Genomic DNA, 19183 nt, shown 5'->3' with positions numbered 1-19183 from the left:
GATTAAAAGTCTATTTCTGTAACAAGGAGCTGAAATTCGGTCTGTTAGTTAGATAATTTAGTTATTCGCCACAAAACTCACCTCCAACTTGACACAGCAAGCAAGGTCCAAGCAGGTGAAAATAAAAATGAGGATAAAGGCGGGTGTGTAAACTTTGGTCTGACCCTGAGACCACGCATCCACGGCAAATCCAGCGAGAAACGCTGCGACACCAAATCCAATCGTTCCCCATACCCTTTGCCTTCCATATCCCATCTGTCCGTCATCCCCTATAAAAAAAAGAAAAGAAACGCGTGCATAAGGAAACGTGAGATCCGTATTTCAACGTTAGGTATAATAATTATTCCCGCGTTTTGTCAAATCTAAATACTGGAAGAAAGAAACACTGTAGGTACACTGGTGTTTGTCACATGATATGTGCACTTGCTGCAGCTCTACGACTTGAATCTTTTACTAACGTTACGAACATCACGCTTAGTTTGATTAAAATATCATTGCAATCATCGAACAAACATGTGCAATAGCTGCGAGTTCGTGCGTAATATAAAATCATAAAAGAAGAAGAAAAAAAAACTTGCCGAGAACGTCAAAGCAGATTGCATCGCTGACGCAGTTGGAGATGTTGAAGCCGATATTCCCGAGGGACATGAGAAGCACGAATCCCCAAAACGTTGCCGAGGTGTAAAGACAGCTTGACAACTCGAGATTCTCCTCCAGTCGTTCGCAAGTTACGTTACAAATGTCGCGATCGAAATTTTCGATCGTAGTGCAATCAATTTTCGTTTCGTTCTGACGTTCGGAACTAATATAATCAACATTGACCCGTTTACTTGCCAAACAGGTTGAACTTCGGGATAAATTCCCTCTGTGATCGCCGGCGAAGTAGATCGGCTGAGTGAAACTGAAACTGTCTGAACAAGTCCAGTTGCAGTTGATAATTCGTCCGGAAAAACAGGTCTCTGGTATTTCGATTTCCTGGAATATACCAAAACTTGGTCCGATGAGTATGCAGGTACTTAAAAGTCGGGATTATAGGACGAGATTTAATCGTAAGTGTAATGGTATTCGCTTGTCGTAAACCTGGAAATTGCATGCGTCCATTGTCGAACAGGAAACTCCCCGGAAAGCATGATCTTCGGGTAAAATGGGCCCCGGTAGGCTAGGGAGGAAATGTAGAAACATGAAAGCCAAGCTGGTCGCTGTAAGCAGAGCGATGAAGAGTACCTTCCGGCAAGAGCGGAAGTAGTCAACGAGCAGACCAAACATCGGCTTTGCTATCATAAACAAAATCGGCAGAATAGCAGTTATGCTGCCCATCACTACCGGCGATACACCTAACTGTTTTCCGTAAACCGGTAGAAACGGTAAGATCGGTCCCATCGCTGAAACAGAACACCAGAGGATTTTAAAAATGGCTATCGATCACGATCACATACTTATCCGATTTTACGTACCGGCCATGAAGAAGAAGAAGTGCGCCTTCACCGGCAGCTGACTGTAATTCAACTTAAACCTGGCCATTTTCCTGTAATATATTCCCATAATGACATTAAATTGGTAATGAAATTAAATGTCACTATGCCGAAATGATAATCCTTAATTTCATCTCAACCTACGCCTGATGCTTTATACTTTCATTTATTTGTTTTCATCTATTTTCAACACAACATTGAATCTAAGTTTCGGTTTATTCCTTATAATTAGTAATTTTTATTGATTTTTTATAAAAGTGAGTGACGAAATAAGTATATCAGTAATAACGATAGTTTAATTTCACGTCTCTTGTATAAAATTTGTGGTGTCCATTTCACGCGGTTTCGATTGACTTTTTAGCATTTCATCGAGTAAAAGTGACGGTGTGTGTATTCTGGAGATTATCAAATAAAAAATGATGTAGAATTATATTTCCTCTTTTTTCTCAGGGTAGCTATTCAACCTCGGTCTACCCTAATGCCTGACCGTTCTCCAATCACTTACAATACAGAAGAAAAAAGTTAGGCACAATTGGTATCAACTTGCCTGACGTAGTGCTCGTTGCGTCTAACGATGTTAAGAAGAACGAGACTATGCATGACTTACACAAGTAACGAGAACGAGATTTCCTTACCTTTCAGTACTCAAATGAGACCCGCGAATCACAAGGTTTGTTAAAAATTTTGTCTACGGATGGTACTTATGTGACTTCAGGTAGTAGCGAGAAAGTTTACTTCACCCTACTGAGTACAGTTCGACTGAAAAAACTTACATGCAGCGTCTCAAAGATGTAGATTATTGGCGCGAATTTGAAGTCAAGTGCACACAGCATATTAAAATCTGGCCTTCAGTGGCTCGGTTGTCTGTCTTCAATTTTTAAAATTATCGCAAAACGTGTTCATTGCCTCACTGCACGCGATGTAATTTTCCGAGTAGGGGAATCGCATTGTTACTGATAACTTGAAAAATTTCACATCATAATATCCACTGTGCGTGTGTTCTTTCGTCTTAATACACATCCGCGCAATCGAATTATCGTGATAAGATAATACGTACGGGGGCAATGGCCATCGACCTTCAGATCATTGTTAAATGTTAAATAATATTTATACTAGGTGCAAATGGACATCTTAATGAAACTGAAGCTAGCAGCCATAATTTGCAGGCAAATGTTTTAATGTTCATTCGAATAAAATAATGAAGTCCAAAAATACAAATTTTGTGAAGTACCTTGAATCCCCGTTACTTTTATAGACTTATGAGGATAAAACTCAAGTGAATTTTTCTAATTCCAAAAAGTTTAACATGTTCGCCTGCTAACTTTACCTGCTAGCTTCAGCTTCGTCGCATCCTATCCATACGCAAAGTTACTGTTAGAAAGACTCGCCACTGAGTAAATTGCGTATAAAAATTGTAATATGCAAATCCTCGATCTCGATGGAAGACAAAATCAAATAGAGAACCACGGTTATAACCACAGCAAAAATATTCAGCCAAAAATTTTGCAAAACTTTCACCCAAGCAGTGAAAACTTTGCTGAACAATGACGGCTATGAGTAAAGATCAAACTCACCGTCAATTTTCTGATTCCCGATTCCCCGTAACTGTAGAGCAGTCGAGATCCTGCCGGGAGTGACTGGCTTGACGGTGACACTGGGTGGAGTTCAATTCTGGCGCCACGAAACGCATTCTAATAGGGCACAATTGTGATCCAATACACTGCAGGGCACGCGCAGAGCAATTTCGAGCTTTCAAGCGCTTTTAATTCCCGTTTAATATTGGGAGAAGGTTTATCTCATCGCTATGTCACCACCATCACGTGCGTCCGTACAATAATCGTGTTCCCAGCGGTTTGCACCAATGTTTACACAAGACCCTGAGTTACAAGTGTTCGCTCTACGCCTAACCAGAGGCTACGACGGTCACACTGCGACAAATGTCAGCCACACGCGGCAGATTCGTTCGAACACCGAAAACACGTACCGAGGATTACCGAAGAGCTCCGAACTCTCACGAAGTTCCAATTGCGTGTGTGAGATTCTCGAGATGCCGAGAGACTTTTAATCAGAATTATTATTCCGAGTGGGAGTAGCGTCGGAATAGATTCTTCGCAGCTTTGACGACTGCAACGCACTGGGTTAGGTAGCGTGCTCTTCAAGAGCTATAAAGTTTTTATCACCGAGTTTTCCCCGATCTTTGAAAATTGACTAGAGATGTACAATTGTAATCCACGTTTAACTCCAACCCGATATCGTGACAAATGCTCTTTTATCTAGACATTTGTGCAAATGAACCGTGTATTTATGAGCGCAGATTAACCGGAGCTACTGCGATATGCTGTAAATGATACGGCTCGCTCAACTACTTACTACTACTGCTATTACTGCTACTACTACTACTAACTACTACTACCGGATATCGTATATACCTAAGTGTGTGTCGAATCGGTGATGTATTCAACTCAGGTATGAACTGCGTACGCGAGATGTACGATTGGACAACACGGTTTTGAACTTTGAAAGCACTGTCATCGAGCTTACAATTAGAGAGATCCTTATAACGAGTGACGACAGTGCGGCAATTGCACGTATTACACGCTTACAACTTGTACCGTTATTCTGTACTATGTCATTTATTTATAGATAGATATATAACCATGTACGTAGTATGTATTACCTAAACACCATCATAATTGTAGGATGTTAAATAATACGACTCTATTGCACAAAGAACTGTGTAATTTATTTCTGTACTTTGTTTGTACGATTTTGAATTGAACCGGATTATTTGCTCCCAAAAATACTGTTTACGACTTCAGTTGTATTTATCAAGCAGGATCTTACAGTGTTGAATAGTTTTCACAGAAAATAATGAATATATCTGTTACGAGATATACAACTTAATTATCACCGCACTAGCTTATGGAATATACATACATATAATATGTTCGGTAAACAATGCCGTTGGGAACTTAAAACTTATTTGCCGAACGTGTGAATCGGATAAAAATTGAAAAAAATAAAAACAAATCGTAAAGTTTCCGAATACGAATGAGAGTTACAAGATTAAATACGTTTCAATTATTGTTATCGTTATCGAGAATGGAATAGTTCATTGCGGGGTGCAGCATTAAATTAATGATGTGCGGGCAAGGGCAAAATTCCTTCATTCATGCCCCTCGACGGAATAATTATAACGGTTATCTATGTACGAACCTAATTAACGCGTGCTTGAATCAGAAAGAAACTGCATTGGCGTCAACATCGTTGCAAAAAATTCACGCAGTCGAGCCTTAATTAAGCACAACATTAGCAATCAATAAAAGAACAAAACGCCGTATGGAATACATGGAATCTAGCGTGCGTAATCGTCTCCTTCCAACGAATCGCTTCTCAACTAAACTATGCCTCCACATTATCCCATCGCAAGCTGAACAATAATCTCTATCCGAAGTAACAAAACATAAGCAATTCTACTTCATCGACATGTGACTAATAATATGCTTTTATAATTTTTCTACTGGAATGCGGAGATAAGAAAGTAAATATAAAAAGTAATCGATTTAACAAGTCCAAGTGAATGACGATCAGAGCGTACGAAACTAAAAAGATCAGGTAGAGTTATACAGAGAGTGAGAGGTATTTTATTAAAAATCTCTGCCAATGGGCGACGAATTTGACGTCCAGGCCGCATTGCGTTCAAGTTCAGCCAGAATTCTTTCGCCCAATCGAGTCTGAGAACTGTACACACATAAGCTTGTATCTGCCTGGGGGTCTAGTCTGTTGGCTCATCGGTTGGTTAGTCGTTCGGTCAGCCTCTGCGAGTGGAGATTGCGGTAGGACGTATCGCGGTTTGTTTTGCAATTTAATCGGCGATTATTCGGTCAATTTTCATCAGTCAAACGGTCTTTCTATGGCAACGCATCGCTCGTTTTACCCGGAAGGAATCAGCGATCACCCTCGTGATTAGGGCCGGCTTAATTATCCGACTGAATGGCGCCAAAGAAATTTTCTCGAATAAAATGTTAACGCGTTAATTGGTTGCATACGTAGGTACGTATAATAGGGACATGCAAATTTTCACAACCGCGTTGAACTCACACGTGACACTATATATCATTGCATGCGCGGTGATTATAACCGTTGACTAATCAGTTTTACGTGCCTACACTGGCCGCCTTTCGCAGTGCACGTTCAAAGACTTATACCCACAACAATAAAATCACGGAGCTAACTCGGACCGGCGGTAAAAGTGGTTTTTCTGTGATATAAGTTTACTCGGTGTTATTGTTCGTTCTGATAATAACAGTTCACGCTTATCTATAATTCCTAAGTTGTCGGGGGTCAATCTGCGAAGAAGACGAGAGGAGGATATAAAATTATATTGAATTGCACCATTCTTATTTCATGATGAAAGGGCTGAGCTCGCTACTACTGCAGGCTTTCTTCGCTCTTCTGGCTCTGCTTTTGAACCACGGTTCCGTCAACGCCGACGACAAATGTAAGCTGGAATTCGAAAGATTAAAGAATATATCACGACTAGAGGTGTAAATTAAATGAATGGGAGTAAATATCCTATTTTTTAATATTACCGAAGTGTGTCTGCAGCCAAGCGGTAATTTGGACGGCGTAAACACAGGGGCGTTTCAATACAAGTACATAGGAACGCGGCCGACCTTTGGATATCACTGATTCAACGTCGCAAATGACTAACAATAAGTGACCGACAGAATGTAGTGGCTGTATTTATAGCTCAGGGTTTTTCCTGTAGCCGTTACATATTCATTGAAAAACTGCGTTCTCAGATTTGCAGAATACCTGATCAACAGGTCCCGAGGAAAAAGTATACCGGAAAAGATCGTAAATAATATTACGTCAATTTAAAAAACGCATGATTGAAAGCCCGAATTACAACTGTCACTAGTACCGCGCATGTTTGCATAGGTACATGTAGAAACCTGGCTATAAATACGCCAGTAAACTTCTGACTTTTGCTAGAATCTTGTATGGCAAATGGCAAGGTTGACTGGTGTGATCATAATTACAAGTATGTACAGTTATGCGTATAATAAACGTAAAGGTACAGTTGAACGTACATGTCTGTGTAATGCGTCGACATAATCGGCATGTGCAAATAATCTGTACGCATATATGTATTTATGCAAGATACATATGTGCCATGAAAGGATGCGCTCGACACGCATAGTAAACACAGTTAACCGGCTGTCCTTAGACTGACGAATTTACAGCGCATTCTTGCGAAACTGGCAGTGCCGGTTTGCACGTTTAATAATTTTTCGGAATCGTTCTTGCTGGGCAGTGTAAGGTCTTCTCTTATCTGGGCATGTTGTTTTTTTTTTTCTTTTTTTATTTTTCATGCCATCAACAGGAAATTAATCCTTTCCTCGACATCCGTATGCAGCAGCGTCCTTTTCCTAAATCTGAACGCGCGAACGATGAAGTAATAAATAAATTAGTAAGTGATAGAAGATGCGTGAATACGGCGAGCGTGTTTATCTCGGTGTTTCTTATCGATAATTATGTAGAGCTTCCATCTATAACGTTGCATTGCACTGACATCATTTGCATATATTTTGTTACATCCGGTAGTATGCCTATATGGAAGAAACGAAACATGGAAGAGAAAGATTGAACATTTTTTCAGCCTCTAATTAACAATACACCGAATATCCTTGCACGCCGGAAGTTTTATCGCTACTTTTAATTCAGTCCGACGCGGTTCAATGACAATTTCACGTTCGCGAATATCGCGGTTTCCGTTTCTCGTATATATGTAATTTAAAAACTCTTCGCAGTGTTTTTTATTTCACGACTGACCCCAATTTTGAATGGATTGCGGTTGCGCGATATTGAGAAGTCTGATTTCACGTTGTTAAATATCTTTCATATTACTCCCATGCAGAGATGCAGGCAAATTATGATAATCGAATCTTTCATTCGCTGTGCAGAACTAATTACACAGGTCTGCTAACAAAAAATTACACGTTTATTTAATACTATTTCTTATAAATATTCACTCGCTGAAACCGGGAAAAATACTCAAAACATCGCATCACGTCAAGTTTTTTCCTGAACTCGTGTTTGTAGTTTCATTTAGAGTGAAACTCCCGTTTAACTTGAAATCTGGTATCGTGTATTTGATTCTAAAAACCCTGTGAAAAAGATTTTTTACTTCAATTTAATATGTATTGAAGTCAGACTCAAGAATAAATACAAACAGAAGATGAAAAGCGAAACCGTGTTCGGAGAAGTAACAAAGAGAAGAAGAAAAGGTTTCATAGAAAAAAAGCATGAACGAGGAATTTTGAGTAAATTTCACGACGAAATCGTTTGTTTAATTTTATAAGAAATATTGTTTAGTCCTCTATAATGAAATGATGGTTTTTTCATCATTGTTATGCTTCTTTTTTTATGCAAATACATTGTATTTTGCAAAAATACTGTACGTGATGGAGGGATATGGAAGTCATTTTTGAATTCCGCACACTTAAACATGATATTTACCAAAAACATCCCATGCAGCTGAGATAAAATATTTTCTTCAGACCTGTGTTACCTTCAAAGAGTTGGATAATTTATTGCAATAATTATATGCCAAATGATCCCATATGTTTTTTTTTTTTTTCATTATTTTCTACATAATTTTCAGTAAGATTATGCATGGTGTCAGGGAAGCACACCGACAATAGGATAAAGAAAAACTGTCCGATGTTAGATAAGCCTGAGAGTGGAGTAAAATGTGTCATAACAAACGATAGGCAAGTGAATATTGATTCATACCTTTAAATATGGAATAAATTAGCGACTGTTCCGGTTCGTCGTATTAGTATAAAAAACTAATCATTATCGAATACTGTAGATTCGATTGTCTTAGAAAAGTTGGTGAAGAGCTCAGTGATCTAACGGTCTTGGGACCCGAAGATTTAGCCGCAGCTGCATCGTCGAGAGAATTTAATATTCTAGTCACAAACGAGTTAAAGTTCTTCCCCGAAGGTAAGGAATCGTTCGTCGCAACACATATTCATTTTTATATAATACCTTATTGAAGCGTGAACATGCAAATTGTTATTTATCTATTAAAAGTTATTATAACTTTGTAGAAAAGTACCAGTATCAAATTATCGCACTGTTCCGTACCACTTCGGGCATTCAAGATCTGAGAGATGTTAGGGGAAAGAAATTTTGCCATCCTGGTTATGAATCCGCCATTGACTGGACACCAGTACTAGCTACCGTTAGTTATACAAGGGCATTATATTTCTTTGCAAAAATTCGTAGATCGAGGATGAATCTTCCCAGGTGATAACGAATGTAGAATTAATTTTTTTTTCATTTTTCATTTCCGTAGTACTTTGAGAATACTATTATTGAAAAAGAATGCGATCCGAACAAGACGTTAATCGAGAATCGCGTCGCAGCAGCATCAAAGTTTTTCGGAGCTGCCTGCATGCCTGGTCCCTGGACAACGGATACGAACCTGGACAGTAAATTAAGTTAGTGAAATCCATATTTGTAAGGTCAAGTTTTACAGGTGCAATTAACACTGAAATTAAACTTGTGCGCAATATATTTGATACTTATTTTTTGATGCGAATACAGAATCGCGGTACAGAAACCTTTGTGCTATTTGCGACAATCCTGCGGGATGTTATTCGGATGATAAATATCATGGGCGAATAGGAGCGGTCATGTGCCTGGCCGATGGCATTGGTGACGTTGCTTGGGTTCGAATAGCCGATGCACAGGAATATTTTCGAGTAATATTTACAGTTTTCCTTTCCTCAGAGTATTCACAGTTAATTTTTAATTTCCGCTTGTGACAATTGGTGTAATTTTTTAGACACAAGGTATAAACAAAGGCGACTACAGGTACTTATGCTATGATGGAACAACACGGTCAATGCAAACCGAGGAACCATGTCCGTGGATAGCAAAACCTTGGCCAGTTGTCGTGACAAACAGGTAACGACACGTATTCTGAGACTATTTCCAAACTTCTTGATTCAAATTCACCAATATTCTTTGTTACTGGTTTTAGTAATCAAAATGAGAAGGTCTTCAACCTCATGATGACCCTAGATACCCAGAACGTACCATGGCATGGAGCTTTGGTAAGACTTTTAGAAAACTATCACTTGGCACAGATAAATCGCGACGATTCTGGAACGCCAGGCGATTATTTGAGGAGAGGTAAACGAGTTGTATTGATTATTTGTTGATCCCTATGTAGGTTCGTAGCTATTATGGAGATCTAATTTTATTTACTTTGTAAAAGTGCCTGGATTTCTGAGCGCCAATACCCATACTCCTTGTAAGCCATCTCGAACAATCCAATGGTGTGTCTCGTCAAACGTTGAACAGAGAAAGTGTATGTGGCTTCGTCAAGCTCTTTCAGTTTATGGCGATGAACCAAACTTATCTTGCATCGCACGTACAAGTAGGATGGCGTGCATGGAAGCTGTAACACAGCAAGAAGCCGAATTGTTCGTTATAAGACCGGACGAAGAACTAGTAGCTAAACAGTGAGGAGAACTTGATTCGCACATAATATAATAGTAATCGACATGATCATTCTTAATTTTACCTTTTTTTCTCCAGGAAAGGGTTGAAGCGTGTCGTTCATGTATTTACAAACAAGATAGAAGATATGAACAAAGTAGCGGCAGTGGTCAGAAGAGATTCAAAAATTAACAATCTGGAGCAGCTCCGAGGATTGAAGGCCTGTTTCACTGGGTACCAAACCATTGGTGAATATCACGAATATTTTCAATAGAGGCAGACTGTTTAACCTGAAACGAAGTGATCGTGATGAAAAATTAGAAAAAACATAAAGTGTCTTACATTTTAACAGGATGGAACGCATTCGTATCAATAATGAGAAATATGTCTGGAAGCAACTGGGATCCGTTAGACATAAAAGCCGTGTCAAATTTTTTCAAAGAAAGTTGTGTTCCGGGATTGAAAGAAAACTCCTTCAAAATTCATACATTTCCTTCGAATTTATATTCTCTATGCAAAGAAGGTAATTCAGACAGTCTTATTACGATAAATCATGAAAACCATCATCAACATAAATCAGAATATCGTCTGAATTGAACTTATTCAACCAGTTACTTATTTGCTAGCAATCTCACCTCAAAATTTTGCACGCTTGAACAGGCGCGGAATATAAAGATGAAACAAGCGCTTTCAGGTGCCTCGTTAATGGAGGCGGGGATGTTGCATTTATCAGTCCAGATACTGTGAAGAAGAACACTGGTAAGATTTCGTGGATATCAGTCAAACGGAATTAGAAATATGGAAATTATATATTGACTTTGACGTTAACTATTCTTCCCAAACGTTTAGGAAATCAAAATCAACAGACTTGGGCTCATGGTTTGAAAGGTAGCGATTTCAAACCAATTTGCTTCAAAGAATCAGACCCAGATTCGTGTTTTCTCACTTGGACTACGCTTGGTTCAGTGAGTAGATGCTTATAATAAACATACAGAGCATTCCTTTCATAGCCACATGCCTTATAACGATTAATTTCAGGTAATGGTTAATCAAAACATATCGTCGATAAGATTTGAAGAAATATACTCCACGTTACTTGAGATGGATCAATTATTTGGAAAAACATACAATGGACAGACTCCGGCTTTCTTGTTGTACGGAAGTTACGATGGAAATCACAGCATCATTTTTCCTGTGAGTAACTCAAATATCCATTTGGATTATATAACACCCTCGCACATACAATCCAGGGGCCTGTCGAGTCCTTCAATTTTTTCTGAGAACACTTGATTCTTTTCCCATCCATAATAAAGCCAGCCAAGTTCGCAGTAGGCCCATAGAAAATGTTGACTTCTGAAGGAAACGGCTGGCTTGCCATCAGAATTCAGAGCGATAGCGCCGATGTTCGATTGGCACATGCTGTCTTGGAATTCGTCAAGTTCCATATTCAATGCTTCGTCAATTATTTCACCGGCATTTAATCTCTTGACAAACATTCGTGCTGGTGCGTAAGCATATATTGTCTGGTCGTGACCTGATATCGATACGCAGCCTGTTTGATCCGCAAATATTCCACAGCCAGGCACTGTCGCAGCCGGACTCATGTAGCCATTCAGTTTCCCTTGATTACCTGCTGTTGAAGTACCGGCAGCCAATCTTCCTTTTCTATCGTATGCCACCGCTCCTACTCCTCCTACCTTGTTGAATAAAGAATACTGCAACTTACAATTAACTGAGATCAAGTTATGTAGGAATACTTTAGCATTTAAGGCATTGATGAGATCCTAAGTCTATCAATAAAAGTATTTACATACCTCCAATAGAGTTGGTTCAAAAATGTTGACTAAATTTGGTTGGGTTTCGCATTTTTCTTCGATCATTTGACCGTAGTAGGGACTACACTGTGGAAATCGTTTCAACACGACGGTCTCATACTTAGGATTCTTATCTCCTGCAAGATTTGCTTCGATGTTTGTGGTTGAGTCAATTTGTGGTTCTTCTTCCTCTTCATTCTCCCAGTTAAGAGACGGAGACGGTGTTGGAGTGGGAATAAGCGAGCCTGGCGACAGAATTGACATCCGTGATTCCACAGCAAAGCTTTGCGCTCCTTTTTCTGCCAGTAAAATGTGATCCGTATTGTGCATAACTAATCGTGCCAAGCTTATGGGATGTTCTATGTCTCGAACGGCACCCACAGATCCAAATTGAAAACCACTGTCCGTTATGCCTGCATCCATAACAACATCACCAGTGTAATCTAAAGAACCACCGAAGGCACAATTGAAGTACTTCTGACTTTCCATGTGGCAAATAGCTTCCTCCACTGCATCAAGCACATGTGAACCTCTTATCAAATTCGTGTACGCCTTGATCGCTGCTGTTTTCACATCCTCCAGCATGGCGATTCGGTTCTTTTTTGGAATTCTACCAGCTCCACCATGAACAATGATGACAGGGTCTTTTCTTGGTGGTATTACCAATCCATCGACAGCACCTTGCTCTGTTTTTACTTTGGCTTTGATTTTGTTAACCCATGTACAAAAGTCACACATAGTTAATTTGCCTTTTTTTAATTGAATTCAGGTAACAATTTTCAGGTTTAATTTTGAATAATTTTTTTTTGTTTTATACTCTGAAATGAATGTCATTGAATTTAGATTGAAAAAAAGGATCTCGAAAAGTCTGTAGCTTGCATCTCATTTCAGCCATGTCATTTAAGATGTTTAAAGCTGATTTCAAATGTCTTTTTACGTGTAACAATTCGTTTATCATTTTACCATCCACATAGTTACGTTTTTCTTTTTTTCTGTTTTATACAGGAACAAACACAACACCTGCAAAGTGACATCAGTCATGTCCATCTTGATAGAAGTTATGTACAAATAATAGAAGACTTGATAACGAATCCACCACAAAGTAGCGCCAGAAAATTGCATTTCGACCTTTTGCAACTGTGTCTAATGTGTATTGTACTTAGTATTATAAACCGTGTCATGAATCAATAATTTATATGAAATTTCAAACGGCAATGACAGCTTAAGAATTGAATAAAATATTCCATGCGCTGTAATTGTATTAATAAAAGTCTGTTTACGAAAATATCGGTTATTTTTTTTTTTTTTATCATAAACGTGATTTTATTTTACAGCTATTCTTAACTAATATCTACAGTTTTTGTATTAAGAACTGTGCTTAATGGACGGAGTGATATTCGGAGCTCTTAGTAGAACTCGCAGGTATAACAGTGACTAGTATTTTTGTTTTACATTAGTGTTTTACACAGGCCCGACATGGGGAATTCAACAATTCATAAAAGAACATTAATCAGATTTTAAACATATATATGCGAACTGCAAAGATTGATATTGGACCCATATCATTGGAACACGGTTTATCGGACATAGCGTGCATAAATCGAAGTTATGACCACTTTTTATAGTACATAACTTTTACTTAAGAATATGTTCGGTACATAATTGTCGCAATTCCTACGATTCCCGAGACATGATATTTCATTATCATTGCACTAATTACAATAAATTAAATAATAAAAATCAAAGATTCATTCTAAAGTTTAGCCGATATCCAGTCTTACAATTCGTTAGGTATAAAGATTGTCATATACGTATGTATATATTCTAAACTATATTTGAGTAATTATCCATCACATTCGTTGCAGACGGCAACGACGCGTGATTCGAACATGATTTTCTGCACTCAACTCCTAACGATTTTACGTACCTGATATTCGCGAATAATCTGAAATCGATCTATCGACTAAATCGATTCAATAAATAAAAGATTAGAAGAGGCGGTTTTTGTTGAAAACATACCTATCATACATTACCTGGAGCTAAAATTTGACTAGCAACTACAAAATATCTACATATCTTGAAAACGTTTCGAGCTCCTGGTCAGATTCATTTCTTTGACTGTAGCAGAAATCCTTCTTCAACTTATGAATCTCAATCCGACCATTATCCGTTCCAAGAGCCTAAAATTCAGGATATTCGAAATTAATTTAGCCATATTATTAAAGTCAATTAAATATAATTTCCATATATATATATAACAACTTCCGAAACTATTGACAGAGTATAAATTACACCTTACCAAATATTGGTTGATCAAATCGTGATCAGTTTTGCATGGGGATAATTGCATACTTGTTACGTATCCCCATTTCTTTGTTGAAATGGTATACATAGGATATATATCACTGTTGCTCAGGTTCCATATGTGGATTCTAAAATTGATGAAATGGATGATTTGCAATATGAAAAAAAGGTACTGGTCTCTGAATAAATGTAGATACATAATCAACTCACTTGGAGGCACTGTCTAAAACGAAAATTGTAAACGGCTTGGATTTTGACCACTGTACAGATTTAACTGGGTTTTTACATTCATCGTCAATTAATTGCAAAAGAGCTCGCTCAATCTTCAGCGAATGAAGTCGTATAGTGCCATCGTCACAGCCCACCTAATGGAATTGAAAATTGATATTTATGTAACATAATTGAAAAATGACATTACGTTTTCAATTATTTGCAAATATCCTTAAGATATACCAACGAGCATTAAAGTAAGTATGAGTTTTAATAAAATTATGAGGTTTAAATAATCTAGGTGCACGAACGAAAATCATGTGAATTTTTACCAGAAAGTACGATCGTTTGAAAGGACATCCTTCAATACATCGAGTACCACCACAGAATTCTGTAATTCAGCACATGTAAAAAATGAGTATGTTGAAACTGCTCTAAATTGATAATATTAGATTATTGCGTAACTGACCAATTTCATTCCCTCGGTAAATGTTGGGTGCAACTTTGTTGCCAATACACGTTGCATGCAAGATGCTATTGGTATTAGTAGCCAGAAATAGATTGTTAGTATCAACGCTATCAACATGCATATCAAAATAGCCGGTGTAAATCTTTTCCCTGAAATATATCGAGATACGAAATTAGGTATTCAGCGATAAAGAATCCAGTTTTGTTTATTTATTTAGGGTCTAGCTATTGAAGGAAATTTTAGTAATAAATGGGGAACCAGTCTTTCACTTACAGTTTATCCCTTCTAGTGTTTATTGCAATCTGTTGGGTTTTCTGAAGTCTAATGTCGCCCCAGTGAGCCAATCCTAAATCATCCGTGCGAATTCCCATGGTGTATAATACACTCCAAACAATTAACTCTCCTTCTTCGTCTAAAGTGCAAATCTGAAAGTTATGTCACATGTACTGTTACCAAAGTGAACAGCTTTTTTCAACGTGAGGATAGTTAAACTTACCTGAATCGGTGCAAGTCTGTTGTTGCTTGCATTTGATGTGTCTTTTTCAATGTAAGATACAACACGAATCGCGACAATTTCAGAACTGTGATAATTATCACTGACACTGTCCGCTGGAACAAGCAGTCAAAATTATGGGGAAATGCGCATTACACCGAATATGCAAAATGTGCGGATTAAAATGAATTACGAGAATTCTCTGCTTTACCTGTAGTGTAAGTTGGTGATCGCAACACCCAGTCCACCTCATTTACCTTATCGGTTACTTTTTGATGCCACATCGCATCTTCTCTAAGATCCCACAGATTTATTGACCTGTTGAACAATCAAACATTGAAATAAAAAGTCATTTGCGCATTTTTGGGTCTGAACTTTCCACATCTGGTACAACTAATCAGTACTTTAATAAAACTGTATTTACATACCCGTCTTCTAGGCCTGCAAATACGACGTTGTAATTCGTCGAGTGAAAACAGCAAGCTGTTATAGAACAAGATGAGTAAAAGAGTTTCACTGGTCTCGATGGTTCTGAGGTACTCCAAACACATCCGATGCAACAGTCGGTTAGATAATCTTCCTTGTTCGAAGTTTCAATTCCCTGTTATAATTTTGTCAACTTAAGAACCTGACATTATTTTGATTGACAGGATAAAAAAAAATTCAATGGCTTGTATAAAATATATTTGTTTTTACCTCACTGTTCAGAACGTGTATTGACAGTAACATCTTATTCAAAGTCTCTGAGTAATGTAGGAGCGATACTGTTCTATCAACTAGAAAAGATACCGAATCAACGGCAAGCTTAATGAAGCCTTCGCTGAAGGGTAACTCGTGCGAATTAGACCGAAGTACGTTTCCTCCAACTTTTTTTTCTTCTAACAACGAGAGCACGACTTTTCCTGCTTTACTCAAAAACTCATTCAGCTGTAGAATATCGTAAGTCGGTACAATTGGTGTGTTCGTTTCATCACAGTCTGTATCTTCGCCAACACCGATTTGTTCCTGAAAAAGATACATTTCACCATTACTGTATTGAATAGTATCATTAGCAGAGTTGAACGATTAATAAAACTGAACAAAACTTTACCAATTTAAACAATTTCACGTCTTCACTGTTGTTCAAATTTCTTCTACACGTTATAGGATGTTGGGTCCATTTATTTATAAATTCGATACTCTCGGTTTGCGTTTCTGTTTCGGGATTATCTTCGTTGGTTTGTACAGAGATCTGCAGAAGTGTTTAAATGCACCATAGTATTGGTTTTTACTAAGCTAAATTTTACAGAGAATACGTTTCAATCATTGGTGAAAATTTCGTAGAGTTAATTATTCAATTTTCATACCTGTTGAGTATTTAATCGTCCATAATTCAGTATAAAATCTTCATAAGCTATAGGCGTGTATTCAATGAGAGACCATTCGACATTGTCCAATTTGATCATGTTCAACAATTCTTCTCCTCTTTTTGATTTTGACAGCAATTTCTAGATTTAAACAAAATTAGATTTGTTAGTCAATTTGTAGATTTTTTAAGATTATATCGTAATAATATATATTCTCACCTTTTGCACTTTCTCGTCTTTTGGTTTTTGAAAATCGATGAAAGATATTTGTGATACGGGTGGAGATTTAGCAAAATCTCCAGATCTCCCATCCTCAAAACCTTCGTCCGTCGACGATGGCGGTAATGACTTATTTTCGGGTGTCTTCTCTTGCCTGACCGAACGAATATTCATATTATTTAGCGAAAGTAATAATAAATAATAAAGCTTTTTGATTATATTATACATAAGACCATTTCTTAACCGAGAATCGATAATATTTAAACCGTTTGTGCTAAAAATGATAATTAAAAATTGCAGTGTGTACATTATACGATTTTTTATACTCTCTCTACTAAAATAAAGCAACCGTTCACAGTTTTTCGTGAGTAGCTTTATTACTTTTGATAATTAATTTTAACTATAGCGAACCTATATGATTTGTTTATGGGCTGTCTTAATTCTGGCAATGGTGGTGCCTTCGACTGATTCATTGACATAGATTCTAAGCGTGCAGCTCGTTTTCTAGCCTCTGTGAGTTCATAGTGACCAGAATCTAGCATATGCTCCTCTTCGCTCCGTCGTCCATCTGCACTGTTTATTGTTTTTATCTGTAAGTAAGGAAATCTTCAGTAATTTTATGTCTGCACAGAAAAAAATTTATATCATCGGAAGTAATTCACGATCTATTGAAATTACCTGCTCTTCTCTTTGCATTTCAATTGGTTCAGGTTCAGGACTCTCTGAAATTTCCTGTTCCTCGCTAACGTTTGACACTTCGCTATCAGTACACTCTTGAAAGTCCGATTCGTAATCCTATGAATAGAAAAATGTTACAACAAACTAGACCAAGTTACGAATAACCAGTTGAAGAATTTTAAATTACTTCAAAATCATCTTCGTATTCATAATCATCAGTATTGTCGTTTGTCGCGGTACGATTTTGCTCTCCGTGGGATTTTACCAAGTTATTGTCTTTCTTTGACAGACTATCATTTGCTGCTTTATCAGTCTTCATAGCCTGGTGTAACACCTTTATTTCGCTAGGACTAAGAGTTCTGGATTTTTTGCGTTCTCTTGACGTTCGTCTAGGCTTCTTCTCCGCTGATTTATAAGGACTCTCCGATTTTCCTTCTCTCTGCTTATCGCGAGTAGACACCGAACTGGTTTTCGATGCAATAACTTGACTAGACGTTCTAGTTGTAGCAGCGTTAGAGCTTCTAATCGTTTTTGGCAAATATATCGAACTTGATCCTCTTTTCTCCGAGTAACTTTTGCTCGCCATCTCTTTTGATTTATTTCGTTCCGCTGGCGGAACATTCTTCAGCCTTTTCTCTACTTCTATTTTCTGCCTATCTAATTTTGCTCCCGAGGTTGTGGTCCTCCTCGTCAACTGGGCTCCAGTTCTCGGAGAGCTGGCAGCAGTATTGGATATAGATGTTGATCCAGGACCATTTTGCCTGATTGATTTGGTTTGAGAACCAACAGGCTTATCCATGGAACTAATCCTGCTAGATGCCAGCTTGTTAAAAGAGTTCTGTGGGGTTTTTTGTATCTTCGAATCTCTGAGTTTCGTAAGTTTTGAGTCTTTCGAGTTGGGCGACGCCAAGACATCGGAAGATGCATCGCCTGCTTGTCTGTTCTTTGTTTTTAATACGGTACTCGACCCGGCAATTTTCTTTATTGCGCCCTAGTCAATGAAAAAAAAAAAACAAATAATACAAACCACAATACTTTAGCCGCTGGCTAAGCATCGTTATTGTTATTATTATTACTATTATTGTTATAATCACAGTGTTACAGATATAGGTATATAGAGCAATGAGAATCCGTTTAATATATTACATCAGTTTATTTGTATTATACGTGCAAATCCAACAGTGAGAATTGCTTAGAAAAATGATTGAGAGTTGTTAAAATACTTTAACATTCTTATCCCCATAATTTTCTCAATATAGGTATATTTTCACCATGAATGTTCATTGGAATAAAATATTCAAATTGGAAGAGAGGTTATTCGGTGAAATATTGTCACAGCAATTCATAGTGTGGTATATGTTTTTCAAACAATTAGCAACGTGTTTGTTATAGATCGAAAATATATATTTATGTCTACTCACCTTGCTTGACATTATGTGGTAAGTGGTTAATTGATTTGTTTTGACAGTCGTGAGGTCGCCATGATGTAAATTGTAAACTGCCGTGCATCTACGGTCTCATATCACTGCAATACATATTCTGCTCCCTCGGTAGCTTAGGGATTTCTTTTACCGATCTATAGGGGTAAAAAGGTCAGAACTACCCCACTGAGCTTACACGCCTTTTTTTGCAACCCTTTTTCCGTTGACACACTACAG

General features: G+C 37.8%; 3 protein-coding genes across 9 annotated transcripts in view; 1 reads left to right on the top strand and 2 right to left on the bottom strand.

Moving 5' to 3' along the window:
* Nucleotides 1-5937, bottom strand: part of LOC107224642 (major facilitator superfamily domain-containing protein 6) — a 9106-nt gene extending 3169 nt beyond the window's left edge. The window contains exons 1-5 of one of the 3 annotated variants that reach the window (XM_046743255.1): nucleotides 5868-5937; nucleotides 1455-1525; nucleotides 1081-1382; nucleotides 579-975; nucleotides 82-269 (exon numbers count right to left, since the gene is read on the bottom strand). In XM_046743255.1, coding sequence (XP_046599211.1) covers nucleotides 82-269; nucleotides 579-975; nucleotides 1081-1382; nucleotides 1455-1521 — 954 coding nt within the window. In that variant the 5' untranslated portion in view covers nucleotides 1522-1525; nucleotides 5868-5937. Of the gene's footprint in view, nucleotides 1-81; nucleotides 270-578; nucleotides 976-1080; nucleotides 1383-1454; nucleotides 1526-2245; nucleotides 2546-3046; nucleotides 4867-5867 lie in introns of those variants that run through there. The other 2 variants (XM_046743254.1, XM_046743253.1) reach the window with 2 other exon arrangements.
* LOC107224650 (transferrin) lies at nucleotides 5263-13091 on the top strand. 4 transcript variants are annotated; one of them, XM_046743252.1, is made up of 15 exons: nucleotides 5263-5525; nucleotides 8143-8251; nucleotides 8353-8486; nucleotides 8594-8727; nucleotides 8842-8986; nucleotides 9093-9250; nucleotides 9334-9455; nucleotides 9532-9683; nucleotides 9769-10015; nucleotides 10092-10240; nucleotides 10345-10515; nucleotides 10653-10751; nucleotides 10842-10957; nucleotides 11031-11186; nucleotides 11886-12421. In XM_046743252.1, exons 2-15 carry the CDS (start codon nucleotides 8154-8156, stop codon nucleotides 12120-12122), a joined length of 2118 nt encoding a protein of 705 aa, XP_046599208.1. In that variant the 5' UTR covers nucleotides 5263-5525; nucleotides 8143-8153; the 3' UTR covers nucleotides 12123-12421. The 4 variants fall into 4 exon arrangements, with proteins under 4 accessions (XP_046599208.1, XP_015520273.2, XP_046599206.1 ...); XM_015664787.2 differs by lacking the exons at nucleotides 5263-5525; nucleotides 11886-12421 and adding exons at nucleotides 5839-5973; nucleotides 12812-13091; XM_046743250.1 differs by lacking the exon at nucleotides 5263-5525 and adding an exon at nucleotides 5839-5973 and having other exon boundaries at nucleotides 11886-12423.
* LOC107224644 (cytoplasmic dynein 2 intermediate chain 1) lies at nucleotides 12816-19183 on the bottom strand. 2 transcript variants are annotated; one of them, XM_015664782.2, is made up of 17 exons: nucleotides 18947-19181; nucleotides 17713-18516; nucleotides 17526-17642; nucleotides 17259-17437; nucleotides 16848-17001; nucleotides 16629-16769; nucleotides 16373-16513; nucleotides 15979-16287; nucleotides 15711-15883; nucleotides 15494-15600; nucleotides 15286-15398; nucleotides 15063-15214; nucleotides 14790-14938; nucleotides 14653-14711; nucleotides 14321-14475; nucleotides 14106-14238; nucleotides 12816-13986 (listed from the first exon to the last, which is right to left on the bottom strand). In XM_015664782.2, the coding sequence occupies exons 1-17, from the start codon at nucleotides 18956-18958 to the stop codon at nucleotides 13864-13866; spliced, it is 3021 nt and encodes a 1006-aa protein (XP_015520268.1). In that variant the 5' UTR covers nucleotides 18959-19181; the 3' UTR covers nucleotides 12816-13863. The 2 variants fall into 2 exon arrangements, with proteins under 2 accessions (XP_015520268.1, XP_046599201.1); XM_046743245.1 differs by lacking the exons at nucleotides 12816-13986; nucleotides 14106-14238; nucleotides 14790-14938 and having other exon boundaries at nucleotides 14334-14475; nucleotides 17259-17443; nucleotides 18947-19183.

This window comes from Neodiprion lecontei, chromosome 6, assembly GCF_021901455.1.
Source record: "Neodiprion lecontei isolate iyNeoLeco1 chromosome 6, iyNeoLeco1.1, whole genome shotgun sequence".
Taxonomy (NCBI): domain Eukaryota; kingdom Metazoa; phylum Arthropoda; class Insecta; order Hymenoptera; family Diprionidae; genus Neodiprion; species Neodiprion lecontei.
This window is presented reverse-complemented; position numbering and strand designations above follow the sequence as displayed.